Source organism: Rhamphochromis sp. 'chilingali' (assembly GCF_963969265.1).
Source record: "Rhamphochromis sp. 'chilingali' genome assembly, chromosome: 18".
In the NCBI taxonomy this organism is placed as follows: Eukaryota; Metazoa; Chordata; class Actinopteri; order Cichliformes; family Cichlidae; genus Rhamphochromis; species Rhamphochromis sp. 'chilingali'.
The window spans coordinates 4,442,764-4,460,958 of NC_137945.1; the positions used below are offsets into that span (position 1 = coordinate 4,442,764).

Below are 18,195 nucleotides of genomic sequence, written 5' to 3' on the forward strand. Positions count from 1 at the left end.
AACAGAAAAAATAAAATAAATAATAATAAATTCTAAAAAAGCAGCTTTAGGAAGTAATATAGCTCAAAATCAATAAATTAAAATGAAAAATGAAAAATAATTTACTAAATATAGTATAAAAATGCCAGCTAACATTAGTGGGCAGTGATACTTACCACATATGTTAACAGTCATATGGTTTGAGAAACAGACCAAAGAGCCTCACCAGGTGCTCATGCAAACTTAAAAGAATCTCCAAAGTATCTGAACACAAACAGACATAACATAACATTTGAAGCATAATCAAATAAAACAATAAAAACTCCCTAACACATTATAATAATAATAATAATGGATTGGATTTATATAGCGCTTTTTCAAGGCACCCAAAGCGCTTTACAATGCCATTATTGAATTTAGACTGAATTACATGAATCTGAGACTTCACAGAAATATCTTCTCTGTGTGATAACTGACCGCTGAGGCTGCGTTAAGCCGTTTACTAGTGAAGAAATCCTGAAGCCTGCTCGCTCATCGCTGATTTTATAATCTCTCTGACCAGATCCTCTTCAGCCTCTTTGCCTTGTCAAGTCAGGTGACCGATGAGATAAGCTCTTTAACTCATCAGAACATCGTGACCCCACAGGGATCTTTTTACCTGGGTGCTCACCAGCCAATCAGTGCTCAGTCTGGTCTGCAGAGACCCCCTAAAAGACCCACAGTGAATGGATGGAACACACACACACACACACAGGCTCTGCTAACATTTATATGAAAAACTTGCAGGATTTAATCAGGGAAGACAAACTTGCAGAGAATGAAAGCTCAATAAAACAGAATTATTTTGATTTTTCTATCTGATGCAGCTGCATGAAAGCAAAGTGGTCACACTGCTGACTTACAGCAAGAAGGTTCTGGGTTTGATTCCAGGATCTTTTTGTGTTTGCATGCCCTCTCTAAGTACTCTGGCTTCCTCCCACAGTCCATAGACATGCACGTAAGGTCAACTGGAGATTATAAATTGGCTGTAGGAGGGAATGTGAGCGTGAATGTTGGATGGAAGGTTGTTGAAGCAGTGGTGACTTTTAAAAACTCAAACAAAGACGTTAAACAACTTAATCGAGTAGCACACAAGTTGGTTTTTTTGTTTTTGATGTCACAGTTAAGAAGCTACAGAGTAGTGACATCATCAGGGTTGTGGGCCGGACTGACTTAGACACAAACTAAATAGAAACAACACACACTCTTTATTGTATATATGCAGCTTTTCCCACATAAAATGTACTTTGCAGGCCGCACAGGTACATTTTTAGGGTTTACTATTGGACGATCCCAAATCTCTTATTCTGAAAATTCAGCCACTGCAAACCAGTGTGCCGTTTAAACACCACTGTTTGACAGACTGACTGCAGCTGAGGATGGAAGTCTTTGTTCTGCAGCAGACGTGCTTCAGTCAAACCAGACACTGCAGCAGGTGGAGAACCATGCAGCTCATCGAGACTGCAGGACAGAGACCAGCAGTGCAGACTGCGGGCACAAACCATGTACAGAATAACAGATTTTTGTAGGTCTTTCAGTTCTACTTTTAGAACATCGGTGGTCTGAGGCTAAATTGTGCCCATCTGCGGTTTCGATTGAACCCCCCTCGCCTTTGTTTCGACCATCAGTAACTTTGCGTAGGTGAGTGAAATGGTTTCAGTGTTCGAACAATAACTGCAAGAGGCAAAGAAAGATTAGAAACTCTCTGAATTTACTTTCAAAATTCGAGTGCAGTGGTTACAAATAGTTTTATTTCCTGGTTTTGTTTTTCTTATTATTTTTACCTGCACTCCCGACTCTGATAAGATGTTTGACATCTGAGCCACTGTGCAGCTAAGGCACCAGATGCATATGCAGTAGGTTAGAACACTCTCAATGGTGTCTCTGTAGAAGGACACCAGCAGTCTCTGTGTGAATTTATTCCTCCCGAGAATTCTCAGGAAGTCTCTGTTGGGCCTTTTTCAGCAGCTCGGAGGTGTTCGCACTCCAGGAAAGGTTCTCCTCTGTGTTGGCTCCCAGGAAGCTTGTCACCTTTTCTACACAGAATTATCCAAACATGGCATCGATCGGTGGGACACTGAGCTGCTGCAACTACGTGCGCAGCCATCTTGCAAAACCTGTTTGCAGTTCTGAAAGGGCAAGTACAGAGCAAATCTGTACGATTTTTCTTTCATGACTGAAATCTCGTGGTGCCAGTAAAATTGTGAATGTAACCCTTGCTTAGATTAGAAACAGTTTAATTAAACTCTCTACGCATACTGCATGCATTTAAACAGTAAAGCAGGCTCCTGTTTCCACCACTAATTGCATGATTTTAGCTCTGACGTTACTGTAGCTCTCTGCTTCTGCCTCTCCCGAGTCCCCTGCTGCTTCTGGGTCTCGGCTCTCTGTAGATGGTAAATTACATGTGTTTATGTCGAGTACAGAGCAGGATGGGCTGGGTGCACTGTGGTCAGAGTCTGTGGAGCTATTATTACCCATCACTGGGTGGGTGTCTCCGACTTCACCCATAATCATCCCTCACTAATCAGTGGGTCACCTCGCTGGCAGGGTAATTTGCAACACAACAGGCTCAACCTTCTGCACGAGCTGCAAAATTTGTCTTTGAAACTTCAAATCTGCAGACACAACATAAAACCCACACTGAGAGGTTAAACTCTGCCTGCTTGGTCTTTTTATTCTTTATTTCTTTTTTACAGTAGATCATCACACAAACACTTCTACCCTTTCTTACAGAGAGGCATGAAAATGAAAGGGAAAGAAAGGATTTGTTTAGGGTCACATAGAAAGAGATCTGAGGGCTGCTTTTGGAGAAACGAAGCTCACATCCTGACTGTGGAGCGCTTCTAGTTTACTCCTTTGATCAGTTCATCTCTTGAAAAACATAAACACTGTGTCCTTGAGACTTTATGATTCCCTCAGGATCACTTTGCTGTTTGTATAGTAAGAGGATGTAATGATGTTTAGGCTGAAGAAGAGGAACATTGCACACAAACAAAGCCTGTCTGAGTGGTCACATGGACAGACGTGACCTGGATAATTATGGCGAACAACTTCCTGTTTCATTGGGGGAGTGTTTGAGATCAGAAGGAATGAAGATCCTATTAACTTTTCTTCTGTAAACTCTTGTCATTGTTTTGTGTTTTTTCTTGTAAAAACGCACGCCAGCGCCGTGGACACCCAGAGGCAAGTCTTAATCATGATGTTGGCAATTTAGGTCCATTCACTCGATTCTGAGAGGAGATGCGCCAACATGGGGGGTCATAAGTCACGTGTGCTGCAAGCACCGGTCACAGACCTGGATAAATGGGAACGCTGCGTGAGGAAGGGCGTCTGTGCTAAATGAGACATGCAGATCCACCCACTATGGGTGTGACAGCAGGCTTAAGCACTTTCACCTTTAGCTGCATTCACTCCCATTCATTTGGAACTATCTCACAAGCGCCCCCTGCTGTGCTCTTGTCTGAATGGCAGCCAGTTTCTGTACAACAAAGTTAACAGGAAGTGCATGCTCAATCATCCGGGTAAGTAAATCCCAAAACTTGATTCTGTTCATCTGGACGTAGCGATCAGTGGGAGAAACGTTTCAGTGGGCTGTTTTCAGTCATTGTGCAAAGGTAATGTTTATAAGGTTGGAAGCCGGCAGTCAGCTGAGACTGAAGAAGTCACTCGGATGAGTGACAAAATGTTCCTCCCATAAAAACGCTACATCCAGATGAACAGAATCAACTTTTTGGAATTAACAGGAAGTGGACTTGTTCTCCTGGACGGCATCTGGATCCATTCAGGAGCAAGTTTTTTAAAAACTGAAAAGTTTGTTAAAGTTTTTCTTTGAGAGGAAGAAAAACGTCTTGACTTCTTTTCATCTCCACAATAACTTCTTAACCCCAGAGTTTCAGTCAGGAGCATCAATTGTTTGGTTTAGTGCAGCAGGTATAAATATATGCAAATAATTATTTACATATAATGAAAATGATTTTGGTGAAACAGCTGTTTCACCTCTGGAATCATTGATTTCCATGTTTTTCACCCTTGGGAAGCGAGATTCTCTATTCTATTCACTCTATTAACTGAAAGAAATATAAAAAAAAAAAGGGACATTTTAGCTCATTGTGCTAAACATTAAAGGAGGTGTCAGGTTTTGTAAAATTTAATTCCTGGATTATGAAGTGATCGTCTGCCCTGAAGCTCTGAAGCTTTCACCGTTTTTAAATCACATTACATGATTTTATTTTCCTTTCACCACAAATCAAATCCTCCTTCCTCTGTCCTTTCTTTCCTCATTCCATCAGCTCATGCTCCTTCCCTTTATCTCATTTGTTTAGTGTTCTTACGATCATTGGTTTTTTCCTCTCTCCACTCTTCTAGAAACTGATCCAAGTAAAGACACCACCCCCTTTCCTCTCTCCTCCCTCCCTCCCCTATTCTCTCTCTCAGCAGTCCCTCCTCCTTTCAGTTGTCCTCACACTGCATCGTACCTTCCTCACAGCGAGTCTCCTCGGCTTGATCGTTGTCTCTGCGTCACTGTGGTCGTGGAAAGGATGCTGTCCCGCAAGCTCCTGGCTCTGCTGGGGCTCCTTGTGCTCTGCAAAGGTAAGAAAAGTCCAGTTTTCCGACAGAGCAAAAGCTTAAACCTGATTTATGCTCAGCTTTATCTTCAAGATAAAGTTAAAAATAATTGTGTCTGTTTGTCTAAATAAACAGAAACAGACATTCTGAGTGTTTGTGGAGTGAGAAAGAGTTCATTGAAGTGTGAGGAACAGAAGTGAACACCGACTCTGCTCCAGTGAGGAGTTTCCGTCTGGTGGTGTTAAAGTCAATAAGCAGCCTGTTATCCACTCATTGATATAGTTTACTAATGTGTGTGTGTGTGTGTGTGTGTGTGTGTGTGTGTGTGTGTGTGCGTGCGTGCGTGCATGTGTGTGTGTGTGTTCCGGGTGGGGTGGGTGCTGATTGGATGAGTGCTTTTTTATAGCAGCCTGATCCAATTGAGGGCAGTGTTGCGCTCAGGTGTGGAGAGCTGCTCACACAGGGAGTCAAACCCCCAACTCATAACGCACACTGATCTGGACTGTATATAAAAGATGGACACAGTTGCAGAGCTGTAATAAATCTATATGAATGAACTGTTTTCTGTTTGGCTTTATTAGCCTCACATGATTGTGGAGTCTTTACAATGTTTTTTCAGTTGATTGAGGTTTGTGGACATTCATCTATGCACAGCTCTCTTTAGGACCTCTTTAGCACTTTTATTCTTTCCTTTTTCAGCCACTCTGTTGTAGATGTGCTGCTGTGCTGGCGATCATTGCTCTGTTGCATGACCCAGTTTCAGCCAAGCTTTGACTGTCAGACAGATGGCCTTACATTTGACTAGAATACTTTGGTATACAGAGGAGTTCATGGTTGACTGCACGGTGCCCAAATCATCAGCCCTCCACCTACGTGCTGACAGCTGGTATGAGGCGCTTGTGATGATTGGTTTTCTCCAAATGTGGTGCTGTGCATTATGGTCAAACATCTCCAGTTTTGCAAACCTAAGCTGCACTGTCACGTTCTTTTTAGAGAGAAGAGCCTTTCTCCTGGCAACTCTTTCAAATAATTTCTATACTTGATCAGTCTGTTCTAATTGTGCTGTCATGAAGTCTAACATTTAGCACGCTAACTGAGTCTGAGATGACTTCGTGCAGGCTTTTTGCAGCACAAACACTGTGCAGAGGTCCAGTTTAGTGACTCAAGTCAGCAAAGGTGAGGCTTAGCAAACAGTTAACAGGTAAAGCTTCCAGCGTCAAGACACCTGTCAATCCAGGTGCCCCTAATTCCAGTATCCAGATGGGTGTATTATAATAAGATTCACCCCATGTGCAGGTGATGGAAGGAACTGAAACCTGGTTTTCTACAAGGCTGTGAACATGATTATTGCTGTTGTAAATTGGGGAACTGTTACCAAAAACTGCAATGCTTCTAATGTCCACCAGAGGCTGGCTCCAAAACACGAGTCAAGCCCCACAAACTCCCACGTTAAAAATATCCTGTTTGGGCAGATTGTAGAGAGCTCTGAGATTGCAAAAACTGTAAAGGTGCAGCCCAGATTGACTCACAAGTATTCACTTATTTCTCCTAATTTAATTAAAAACGCTCTACTGGGTTTCTTAAGCCTCTGTATTAGGATGGTGATAATCATGAATGAGTGTCTTTAGAGGAAAGGGCTCACAAACAACAAACCTTTTAATAATAAGCATGGTTATAACCCAGTTACACTAAGTGCTTCACAGTCTGTATAGTTGACAACATGCAGGCTACAGACACTTTAAACAAGCTAACGAGACTCCCTGCTATCTGAGATTAATCAGCACAGAGCTAAAGAGGCTAAACTAACACCCAGCGTCACTATCGGACAAACAGACCTGATCCAAGCGCTTACAGGTGCACTGAACTGTAAACTAATCTAATGACCTTTGACCTGGTCATGAGAACATTCTCTCACAGCCGGGTGCTTAAAAGAAAACAAAAAAAAAACAAGGTGGCTAACAACAGCCAAATTTACACTCTGTTGTTTTATTTTGAGCTGCCTGCATGGGTCAATAAATGCTTCTTATATTTGTAGGGGACAAATATCAGTCATTGCATCAGTCCAGTGACAGAAAATGTGTCAAGAAATTAGCAATACATAAGCTAGGGCACGCAAGACAACACTTGCCATCAGGTGTGGGTTTAAAGTGGACATTAAGCTCATTTTTAGCTTTACTAGAATAGAATAGAATAGAATAGAATAGAATAGAATACCTTTTATTGTCAATATGCACATGTACGATGAGACGCGCAGACGTGGGAAAAGAGAGGGGCGGTAAGGTGCACAGTTCTGCGGCACTATATACATATGAGCAGTCCCAATTCAAAAAAGATAAAATATACAAATATATCTACAATAGTATTGCAAAGTTCAGAGAGCAAAATAATCCTAATTTATCTCATACTGGACCTGAGTGTAGCCCCTCAATTCATCCTGTGTCTGTCTGAAACGAGGAATTTATTCCGTCCCTCACTGTGATTGGAAGCCCCTTTTAATCAGAAGGTTCAAGCATCAGATGGGTGGGGCTTCTGTGCCTAAGGCTGTCCCCTCTGTGTGAAGCAGTACATTTAGACTGGGGATTATTTGTGTAAATTAAATGAGGAAAAACATAACAGGCCATCTTTAAACTCAACTTTATATCATATTTGCAGAAGAAAATGTTTCTACTTCATATTCAGACCAAATTTAGCAAAAAAAAAAGAGCTCAAAAAGTTTCTTTGCTCAGTTATCTGTGATTTATGACAGATGAAGTTTTCACAAATTATTATGGAAAACAAAGATACCTTTCATCTCTCCTCTGAGATGGAACAAGTTCAATAGGAGAATACAGTCCCAGAAGGTTTAGACTGTCAAGTCCCAATTCATGTAGCGGTCCGACAAAAGTTGTTACTAAAATAGAAATAGCATCTGTGTTAAGCTAATATTAGGCTAATGTTTCTGCAAACTACAAAAGAAGTACTACAGAGACTGTCTACACTTTATTAATTCAAAAAAGGCACTAACAAATCCTATATTTTGTCACTGGCTGCATAAATCAGCTCATTTATATAACTACTCCCCCACTCCCCCCCATCATCCTGACTGACACCCCCATCACCTCTGTGGACTCATTCCACTTCCTGGGTACCACCATCACCCAGGACCTGAAGTGGGAGCCCACCATCACCTCCGTCATTAAGAAAGCCCAGCAGAGGATGTACTTCCTGAGGCAGCTGAAGAAATTCAACCTGCCAACACGGACGATGATGCAGTTCTACACTGCAATCATCGAGTCCATCCTCACCTCCTCCATCACCGTGTGGTACGCTGGAGCCACCATCAGGGACAAACAGAGACTGCAGCGTGTTGTGCGCTCTGCTGAGAAGGTGATTGGCTGCAGACTCCCATCTCTGCAGGACCTGTACACCTCCAGGACATTGCGGCGTGCAGCTCGGATCTCAGCTGACCCTTCTCACCCTGGACACAGTCTGTTTGACCTGCTCCCCTCAGGCAGGAGGCTCCGGTCCATTCGCACCAGAACCTCTCGCCATAAGAACAGTTTCTTCCCCTCTGCTGTTGAACACATGAACAATAACCGTATGACTGTCCCCGCCACTAACACATGACCCTACGCTGTGTTCACTGCATCATTCCATGATGGGCACTGATCACCACCTGCACCCATGTATATATCTTTCAACGTAGCACTCTTAATTCTTATTCTCATGTATATATCTCATGTATAGCTCATGCACATATCTTTCTACATAGCACTTTTAATTCTTATCCCTACTTTTATTTTTTCATGTCTATTTAAGTGCTATTTATGACACTATGTTTGCACTGAAGCACCACAGCAATTTCCTAATGTTGTAAACCTGCTCAACATTTGGCAATAAACCCCATTCTGATTCTGATTCTGATTCTACAAAGCTGACTAGCTAGCTTTAGCATGTAGCTAATGTTAATTTAAGACGTAGACCGCAACACAACATTAATCATTGGTTTTAGCAAGCAGTTTGAGATGTTTTTTATTTTATGGTTTATTTGTAGAGGGACGAGTGTGTAAAATGAAACAACACTGCTGATGACAGTATTTTGGCTTAAGCTAGTTAGCTTAAGCTAACTAACTAAATCTTACTTTTAATTAATTAATTAACTCTAATTAGCAAACCTGTCAGTAGATAGGCTATTATCTGAATTCAAAACCATTTATTACATAATAACATAAAATGAGTCATTAATAGTCTTTATTTTTCATTTAACACAATCCAAAGTAATGTGAAGAAGCTAAAAAATGAAATGACTTTCAAACTGCTGCAGTTTCAGTTTTTGAACCTGTTACTGTCTGTCTGTGGATTGTGCCTCTAATGTCAGCCTGAATCTATGATTCAGTTTGTGAATCATCCAGGATGATGACACTGGCTGTCTGCTTGAAGCTGTTATTTAGCTACAAAAAGTGGTATTCCTGTAGAGCTGCGGTCTACAGAAGTCAGACTGATTGTTGGGGCTCATTAGTATCATTGACTCTTTACCTTGAAATTTTTTAGTGCCTTAGCTTTAAAACGATATAAAAATCTACTAAACTGAAATGGATGAAACAAATATTCCCACTGTAGCCTGTAGAAACTTTGGACCTGTTTTTCATTTTAATTCTACATAAAACCTGAATTCAGCTGTAAAAGTTGAGTTTGCAATACAACTTCCTGATCTTCCATGTTGTGACTCCAGGCCAGGAGGAAAGTGAAGCAGGCGAATCTTGTGATAACTTCACCGACCTCGACCTGACCCACTGCTTCGTGGGAACCACCCTGTATGTGCGGCTCCTGCTCTACACTCGCTCCAACCTCGACTGTGGCCGCGAACTGAACCACCACCACCTGTCCTCCCAGCCACTCTTCAGCCTCTCCCGTCCCACCGCCTTTGTCATCCATGGCTACCGGCCCACCGGCGCGCCCCCTATCTGGATTAACCACATAGTCCACCTGCTAGCAGAGCAGGAAGACATGAACATCATCGTGGTGGACTGGAACAAAGGGGCAGCCAACCTCAACTACTTCACTGCTGTGAGTTACACCAGAGAGGCCGCTCTCAACCTGACGGGCTTCATCATGACGATGGAGGTGAGACAGACCTTCAGCCCAGACCTTTATTTTCCCTTCCTGTAATCATCCTGCAGTCTATTGTTGAACCAATAGACCAATAGAAGCAGCATCACTCATAGGTTTGAGATATGAATGTCCACTTTAGCTTCACGGTTCTCACCATCTAGGATTATTAGAGCCAGCAGTGGCCATGGTTCAAGTTGTTTCTAGTAGTCTCAGTTGGCAAAGTGTACCAATGCAATGCAAAGACACAAAGCAGAATACATAAAACTTTACAAACTTTGGACAGATTGTTCATTCAACTAATGTGTTATTTATCAGAAACATACATTAAAATGCTCTAAATGGCACCAAATCCATTTCTCTACCCAAGAAGTCCGGCTCAAAGCCTAGAATTACCAGTTCAGCCAGTCTACAGATGTTTTTAAATGACAAGTATTAAATATTTCCCAGGTTACAGGTCCCTCAAGTACTTAAGAATGGATCTAAGTTTTGGTGCTTTTGGTATTTCCGCCACTGTGTGGGCACATTAAATTTTAGTAAAGAGATTAGAAGACATGTCTGTGTGAAAATCAGCAGTTCTGTCATGTCCTTTATTATCCTGTATACTTAAAAGGTCTTTATGACAGAGTTATACCTCACCTGTAACGCTGAGCTTTTGTGCCCACAGGCTGAAGGAGCCTCTCTGAGCTCAGTTCACCTGATCGGCGTCAGTCTGGGAGCTCACCTGGCTGGTTTTGTGGGAGCAAACCTGAAGGGGAAGATTGGCCGTATCACAGGTAAAATAAAGTACTCAGAGCGGTGCAGTATGCGAGTAAATGTACTTCATTATCATGTATTTATGACAGATGTTCTTAACCTTTCAGTTTAATGAAAGCAGCGCTGTGGAGTGAGCAGGCGGAAAACTACAAAAGCACTCACATACCTCCTTGCTTCTTTCCTTCCTCCCTTCTTTCCTTCCTCTTCTCCAGGTCTGGACCCTGCTGGACCGATGTTCACCAGGGCCACGCCGGAGGAGAGGCTGGACCCCTCGGACGCCATGTTTGTGGACGTCCTTCACACCGACATGAACTGTAAGCATCTAACGCAGAATTAATAATAATTTAAATAGTGATTTAATATCATTTTAATATTGACCCTTTTTACTTTGATCATTTACACACAAAGAAAGCAACTGGAAAATAAATAGCTTTTAGTTGTCATGGTGTGAGGAACAATAAACAAAATCTGTTAATTTACAAACACTAGTGTTGCCTGTGAGGTCACAGCAGCTCTTATAGGATCTTCTATTGATCAGACCCACATCCCTAAAAATGTTTTTACGTTATTAGCTGGTAAATCATTCAAATCTCTTTCCTTCTTTTACAATAAATCATTTTATTTATAGATGAATACATGTATTTACTGATCATAAATTATTCAGACATATATTTAATTATATTTTACTTATTTGTATTAATATGCTTTTACATAAACTAAAAGCATGAATATTATTATGAATTACTATTATTATTACTGTTATTTGGAAATATTCCACATTTTTTTTAATAAAAAAGGGTTGGCATTAGAAGTAGAGATAATTCTGTTTATAAACATTGTTTTTTTCTTAAATTATTAGTAGCAAGTTATATAAATATAGTTATATAACTGAATGAAAATGTTAATATAATTTTAATTAATTCTAGTTATTATTTAACACGTCTTACCTTTCTATGAACCTAGAAAGTATTTATTAAAAAGCAATAAACCTTCGTGACCTCATGTAAGAGTCGCTGTGTTACACACTGTGCTCTCCGTGCGCAGCCTTTGGACTGAGAGGAGCTCATGGCCACATTGACTTCTACGCCAACGGAGGCGCCGACCAGCCGGGGTGTCCCAAAACCATCTTTTCAGGTGAGCCCACACACAAACTAGGGAGACACACACACACATTAAATAACACACATGTGCTGAGCGCAGTGTGATCTCTGTCCTCCAGGTAAATCTTACTTTGTGTGTGACCATCAGCGCTCCGTCTTCCTGTTCCTGTGCGCTCTGAACCGAACCTGCACCCTCACCGGTTACCCCTGCTCGTCCTACAGCGACTTCCTGGACGCCCGCTGTCTGCAGTGCGAGACCTTCAAACCGGCCTCCTGCCCCATACTCGGTGGGTGCTGACACTGAATGACCGTGAGAGGGAAACGATTAAGAAAATAATCAATCTCCTGCTACATAATGTTTACAAAAGCTGTTCTTCCCCTGCAGATAAATACTCTGCAATTAATCCCGTTAATCCAGAACTTGGCTTAATAAGTGAGCAAGTTTTCCATCGTCTCAATCAGGAAAGTTCATCTGAGTTTAAATTTGCTCTACGTGCGATTCTGCACGCATTTCAAGGAATCTAAATTTAAGTGATGCTTCAGAGAAAACAGAATTAGATCTCGGCTGCAGACTAATAGACTGTATATAAAAGATGGAGCCACCATTGTGACGACACCTATTGGTTCTGAAGCTTTAAACAGCGCAGATTTAAAGAAGCCTGTTCACAGAAATTAGCTGCAGGTCTGCTGGGGTGCATCAGGGGGCGCTGATGAGCTAGTCGTCAGTGATAACCTGCTACTTAGCGACCAGTAACTCACAGAAAGTGTTCGTATTTGTTTCATTAAGATGCTGGACATCTATCAGGCACCTGATCTTAACACCTGTACGCTTCACCTGCAGGTTATGACGTCAGCCCGTGGAGGGAGACTCTGCAGCAGCTCGGACAGACCAAAGTCTTCTTCAGCACCACCGACGCGCTGCCCTACAAGAGTAAGTATGACACACGAACCTCATAAAAATTCACGTCTCAGGTGAAGCAGACTTTGAAAAGAATGGAATTTCGCTGTAGGATGCGTTCAATGCCCCTAACACTGGGAGCGACGTCCTCCTATAGTGAGTCGCAGCTGCAGCACAGACTTGCCCTGGTGGTTATCAGAATCAGAATACTTTATTAATCCCGAGGGAAATTAGGGTTACAGCAGGCAGCACGCTAATGGCGCATGCGCACTTACAAAGGAACCTTCTGACCAACTTTACACAAACATCACATTGAGGAGACATGTCAGAAAGGTAGGCTGATAGGAAAAAAACAACGAAAATACATAACATGAGGTAAGAGGAGGAGAAAAAAACTCCACTCAGACTGAGCTCCTAGTGGGAGAACAGTTTGATAACAGAAAAAACACCTCAGCACAAAAAGCACATGACTATCAATACACCATAGAAACACAAGACAAGCAACAGGGGCGGGTAAAGGGTAAGAGAGAGCCGCTGTAGACAGCGCATCCGGTCCTGCAGCGTGTCTGCGCTGGTCCAGTCGACTGCCATCTTCTCCGGTAGGGCACAAGCGTCGAAGGCATTTGGAAAGGGAGGGGGGATGAGTGTGTGCATATCAGTGTATGTGTGTGTGTGTGTCCAGAGTTCAGCTGAGACAGTGTCCTTCGCCCCGACAGGCTAAGTAAACAGTCCTCCAGCCAACCCAGGTGGCCTTGCATGGAATGGGAAGAACAGTCTAAACGCAGTCGTTATCAGGGAGTGATTGTTTGGCTCCAGCCTTGAGGCTGCAGCTGGCGCCGTGATGGGGGTCCGCAATTTTGAAGCTGCTAACTAAATGAAAAGAAAGGCATAACCTCAAGCCAGGGACGTCCTAAATGTGATTAATTTGTCCCAAAAACAAGGTTTAAAATGATCTTGCCACACAGGTTTTGTTTCTTTTGCACAGGTCAGACTAGACTCTTTTGGGCCTTTAAATTTCACATAAATAAATGCACTTCCTGTCTGTTTGCCACACAAGCAGAACTTGATCAACCAAACTTAGGCCCTGATGGTTCGTATCTACATCAGGTATTATTACGTTATTGTGTTCCCTAGCAACCACCAATCAGCGGGCTAAACTGGCTCAGTCATAGTGTTAATGCACCTGTAACCTTAGAAAAGCATTGTATCATTTTAATATATTTAATAATATATTGACAAAACTTTCATTACGCGTGATGTATCATGTTGCCTAGCAACCACCTATAGCCAGATTAAAAGCACAGCACTGTAGCATGTGCTGGTTCAGTAAATGTCCCAAATGGTTTGATTTCAGCAGTAAAAACAGGATTTGACTTTAAATTATAATGTAATTATTTTATTAAGAGTTTAAATTTGCGTCGACAAGAATGATTATTATGATTTTGTACTCTGACTGTCAGAACTTGAAAGAACAATTTCAAAAAACCAAAATAAATCACTCTATATCACAATATTTACGTGAGCACAGAGTTAAGGATTTGAGGTTAGGACTTGGACATCAGAGAGTTAAAGAAGGATTTGGACTCTGTGGATGCTGACCCCACTGTGGGACCCCACCTACAATATGTGCTTGGACTTTTTTAAGAAAAAATATTTTAGGACCTTTTAACAGAAAGGAGTGATGATTGAGTGATGATTGAGTGTTTTGTTGGATTGTAACGCTGTGTGTGTCCCGTGTGTGTCAGAGCTGATGTACAGAGTGGACATGGTGACATGGAACCAGTACCTGCGCTGGGGGGTCGTCTACATCCGGCTGCACAGCGGCAGGAACGTCACAGAGGCCCGAATAGACCAGTGAGTCTTTCTGCTGTTTCACACAGACTGGATTTATGAAAAGCAGGAAAATAGTTGACTTTAAATTTTAATTCTGAGTCAATGAAGACTTTAATGACATAGACAGACAGACAGACAGACAGACAGACAGACAGACAGACAGACAGACAGACAGACAGACAGACAGACAGACAGACAGACAGACAGACAGACAGACAGACAGACAGATAGATAGATAGATAGATAGATAGATAGATAGATAGATAGATAGATAGATAGATAGATAGATAGATAGATAATCTTAGCAAAGGAGATAAAAGTCATCTTTCAGTTTTTTGTTTCTTGTTTTCCAACATAAACACACAAATACAGACTTTAAATTAATGAGTTAAACCTTACGGTCTCCTCGTCTCTGCGCACAGTAAGCTGCTCCGGTTTGAGCAGTACACCTCCACGCGGCTGCTGGCCCAGTTCGATGAGGATCTGCAGCACATCCAGAAGATCTCCCTACGAATCAACACCGGCAACGTCATCGGGCCTCGCTACAAAATCCGGCTGCTGCGAGTCCGCTTCACGCCACTGGAGCTTCCTGAGAGGTCGGTGGATCAGTTTTAGTGTTTCTGAATAGGAACCAGTCTTAGAAGATAAACTGTCTCAAAATCTATGTGGAGGTGTCTCTCTCAGTCTGACCTATGACATCCTAAAAGGAAACAAAACTAAACTGTTGTTCTCCAAAGCCTACGCCTCTAAGGAGACGTAGGCTTTAAGGAGACGTAGGCTACATATGTGTACATATATATACATATATATATGTACACATATATATACAAAAAAACTGGGATTACCTGTAAATACGCCGACATTATTTGACACTTTGGCCATGTTTGATATTGCACTGGAACAGGAGACGAAGGAAAAGCAGAATAAGTCCACTTCAAAGGCTACAGTTTGTATTAACAGATACATTTTTTTCTCCTTCAGGCCTTTGATGTGCCGCTTCGACATCATCATGGAGGAGAACATAGAGGTGGCGTTTCGGCCTCTGCCCTGCGGCTCCCGCCTCTGACTTTAACACAGCCTAATTCCCTCTTTGGAAACCCATCGGACTCACCTGTAATCCTATTAGAGGACCCTCGGGCGTCCTCTGGGTGCTACAGGCTCTCCCATCCCACCAGGCGGACCTGCGGGGGCCCACACAGGAGAGCTGCCAGCCTCCTCGCCGTGCTGTGGATTACTCCTGGTTTTAACAAACAGGAGGATGAAAGCTAATTAAAGTTATGTTAAGCTACAAGAAAACTGAGATTTTTAACAAGATTCTGGAAGAAGCTGCTGCTGAGCTTCATCGGTCTGCGTTCATGTTGGGTTTATCTGGGCACAAAACCCGCTGGAACGCGAGACCAACAACTGCACGACAAACAAGGCAAGAAGGCACTCTCCGTGTTTGTGGCTCGCGAGGGAAGTCAGCCAAAGTTGAGGAAAAGATTCCTTCACCTGAACTCAGCCAACTTCAACTGATTCCTTCGCTACAGCCCTTGTTATTCTCAGCAAGCAATCATTCATGAATATGCAATTACAAATACACAGGACATTCTCAAACAGTCATATCTGAACAACATCAGTGTCTGTATTCTGTGTGTGTAGGTGCATGTGTGTGTGTGTTTCCAGCCATACTATACATAGACATAGAAGTAGTAGAAGTAAGCGTCTTACTAAACTATAAAAACAGGAAGTTGCAATAGGTCATATCTCAAATACACATGTAAAGGTGTGAAGTCTTGCACATCAAGAAACAGAACAGTCTGGTATCAACAGCTATAATGGAATTACAACGTCAAGGCTGCTTCCTCTCACACAGTCTTATCAGACCTAATAAGGATGTGACTTTGATCAGCATGCAAACGATTATATATTTCTAAGCACAAATGACAACATAAAAAACATCTCACTCTTACAGTTCACCTGCTGTGAAACTCACACTGTCCACAAGGAAATGCAGAATTTATCTGTGTGTTTGAAGACGACACATTTGCAGAAGGAAAAACATTTAGATTACTTTTTGTAAATGTTGCGAGTTTGTCACTGACATCGAGTGGCAGGGACAGAGTTTACAAAGGAGCTTTTAAACAGTATAATGTCATAAAATCTGGATTCATGGAAAGAAGCTTTCCTGCGGCACTCTCAGGTGCGGTGATTACCTGTAATATGTTTTCATCATTGCTTCTAAGCTTTCTGATCTCCTGAGTTCATGATCACATGGTTCTCTGCCTAAAACTGCCCAAAGAACATCTCCCCTTTAAAGCATGAACCATGAAATAATTGCCACACATAATTATGTCATTTGCCACAATTCAAAATCATTTTTGTAATTTATTGACTAAAATTTAATTGTGTATTTATTTATTTAGGTTTTCAGGGGGGGGATCCCACTGATGATGTAGAAAACTCCCAAAATCTCATCAGACACACTGAGTGCTGAGGCGTTAAACCCACTGAAGAGCGTTCACTGAGCCATGTGACCGGTGAGGTCTTGCACTAAACGCTGCTCTCTGGTGACCTGTTTTGCTTCTCCTTCTTCCTCGTTGCCTTTCTACCAGCAGCTCTCGAGCGTTTCTGTCTGAGCTCCTCACAGACCCCCTCCTGCTGCACACGTAAAGCGAGCGCTCTAAAAAGATCCGTTTGGAGACGGATTATCTCTTCGCTGCTGCCTGAACTGTGACGCTGCCATGACCTTTGCTCACAGCGACGCTAAGCCGCACAGTTTGTTGTGGCGCCGGAGCTCGGGGTCATGTGATATGTGACTGTAGACATGTGTATATACAGTTAGAAGTAGTTGGTAACGTAGAAGAGCATTGAGCAGGTTTTACTCAGTAAATGTTTCAGCGCTAAAACCTCAGCTCTACTTTTTTATGTATTCTCACATTGTTTGAAATAAATAACTTGTTATACCATCAAAGACCAGATGTATTTGCTTTGACTGTCTTTTTGAACCTGTAAATGAAATTAAGTCTGCGTAACCACGGCAACTTCCACACCACACTGGTCCCAAGTTAAAGCTGCTGCAGAGCACAGCGAAAGACTGACTTAAAGAACATTTTTTTAAAGGTTTATGCCGATAATAATAATTATCATTGATAATCAAACTCAGACTTCATATTACGTTCGTCCAAATTCTCAAGCCAACGCTCATTTCTTTACATTTCAGTAGTAAAATAGATGATTTATTGAAACATGTAAACCTATTTGGAAATATAGTCCATGTACATATGTACATATACCAATTATAACAAGCCTGAAACTCAGTGTTTGTATGACCACAGCCTGAACGCTCTCAGGTATTTCTTTAAGTAGTGTTCAGGAACAGTCCTCCGGGCTAATGAAGAACATTCAAAGCTCTTCTTTGGATGTTTCTGTTCTTGTGATCATGTTGAGGTCCGGACACTGGGGAGGCTGATCCATGACTGACAGTGCTGTGTTTGGGGTCACGCTTAAAAATGAAGACTTTACCAATCAGATGCTTTCCAGATGGTCTCGCAGGGTGGATCAAAATCCGACAGGCACTTTTCTGCATCGATTGTGACGTGATCACCAACGCTGCTGGCTGAAACTGAGCCACAAATATGACCCTCGCAGTGTTTCACAGATGGCTGCAGCTCCTGACCTCCAAACATACTGCCGGTGACTTAAAATTTCAAATTTGGACTCATCACTCAGAGCTTTGCTGGACTTTTCCTACATTTAAAGGACATGAGTGTAGACATCTGCTGTACAGGTTTGTTCCGTTTTTGTTCTTTTGCCTCTGCTTGTTCAGTTTCCTTATTTATTTATTCTGAGTTTGCAACTAGCAGCTGTTTGTTAATCGATCTTTGGCTTAAAAAAATACATTCAAGGAAAAAAATCCAAACAAACGACGTTTTTGTGACAGGCTGCTAGAAG

General features: G+C 42.1%; 2 protein-coding genes across 3 annotated transcripts in view; one reads left to right on the forward strand and one right to left on the reverse strand.

The window, feature by feature from the left end:
• The window catches only part of LOC308385794 (uncharacterized protein), a 33,907-nt gene that overhangs the window by 222 nt on the left and 15,490 nt on the right, over window positions 1–18,195 (reverse strand). For both annotated transcript variants that reach the window (XR_013969647.1, XR_013969648.1), the window contains 10 exons: window positions 15,374–15,499; window positions 14,662–14,851; window positions 14,216–14,310; window positions 12,367–12,454; window positions 11,662–11,831; window positions 11,430–11,582; window positions 10,598–10,753; window positions 10,315–10,423; window positions 4,497–4,603; window positions 156–243 (listed from right to left, as the gene is read on the reverse strand). The gene's annotated coding sequence lies outside the window, so the exon portion shown is untranslated. The remainder of the gene's footprint in view (window positions 1–155; window positions 244–4,496; window positions 4,604–10,314; window positions 10,424–10,597; window positions 10,754–11,429; window positions 11,583–11,661; window positions 11,832–12,366; window positions 12,455–14,215; window positions 14,311–14,661; window positions 14,852–15,373; window positions 15,500–18,195) is intronic.
• Window positions 4,505–15,366, forward strand: lipib (lipase, member Ib). The gene is made up of 10 exons (XM_080864933.1): window positions 4,505–4,611; window positions 9,299–9,690; window positions 10,343–10,451; window positions 10,644–10,745; window positions 11,476–11,565; window positions 11,651–11,818; window positions 12,373–12,462; window positions 14,175–14,283; window positions 14,685–14,858; window positions 15,244–15,366. Exons 1-10 carry the CDS (start codon window positions 4,560–4,562, stop codon window positions 15,326–15,328), a joined length of 1,371 nt encoding a protein of 456 aa, XP_080721059.1. The 5' UTR covers window positions 4,505–4,559; the 3' UTR covers window positions 15,329–15,366.

Excerpts from the sequence above, each read along its gene's own strand:
- lipib (XM_080864933.1), top strand. The coding sequence starts at position 4,560 with ATGCTGTCCCGCAAGCTCCTGGCTCTGCTGGGGCTCCTTGTGCTCTGC. Across the intron at positions 4,612-9,298 it reads GCTCCTTGTGCTCTGCAAAG|GCCAGGAGGAAAGTGAAGCA; the intron begins GTAAGAAAAGTC and ends TTGTGACTCCAG. Across the intron at positions 10,746-11,475 it reads CCTTCACACCGACATGAACT|CCTTTGGACTGAGAGGAGCT; the intron begins GTAAGCATCTAA and ends CTCCGTGCGCAG.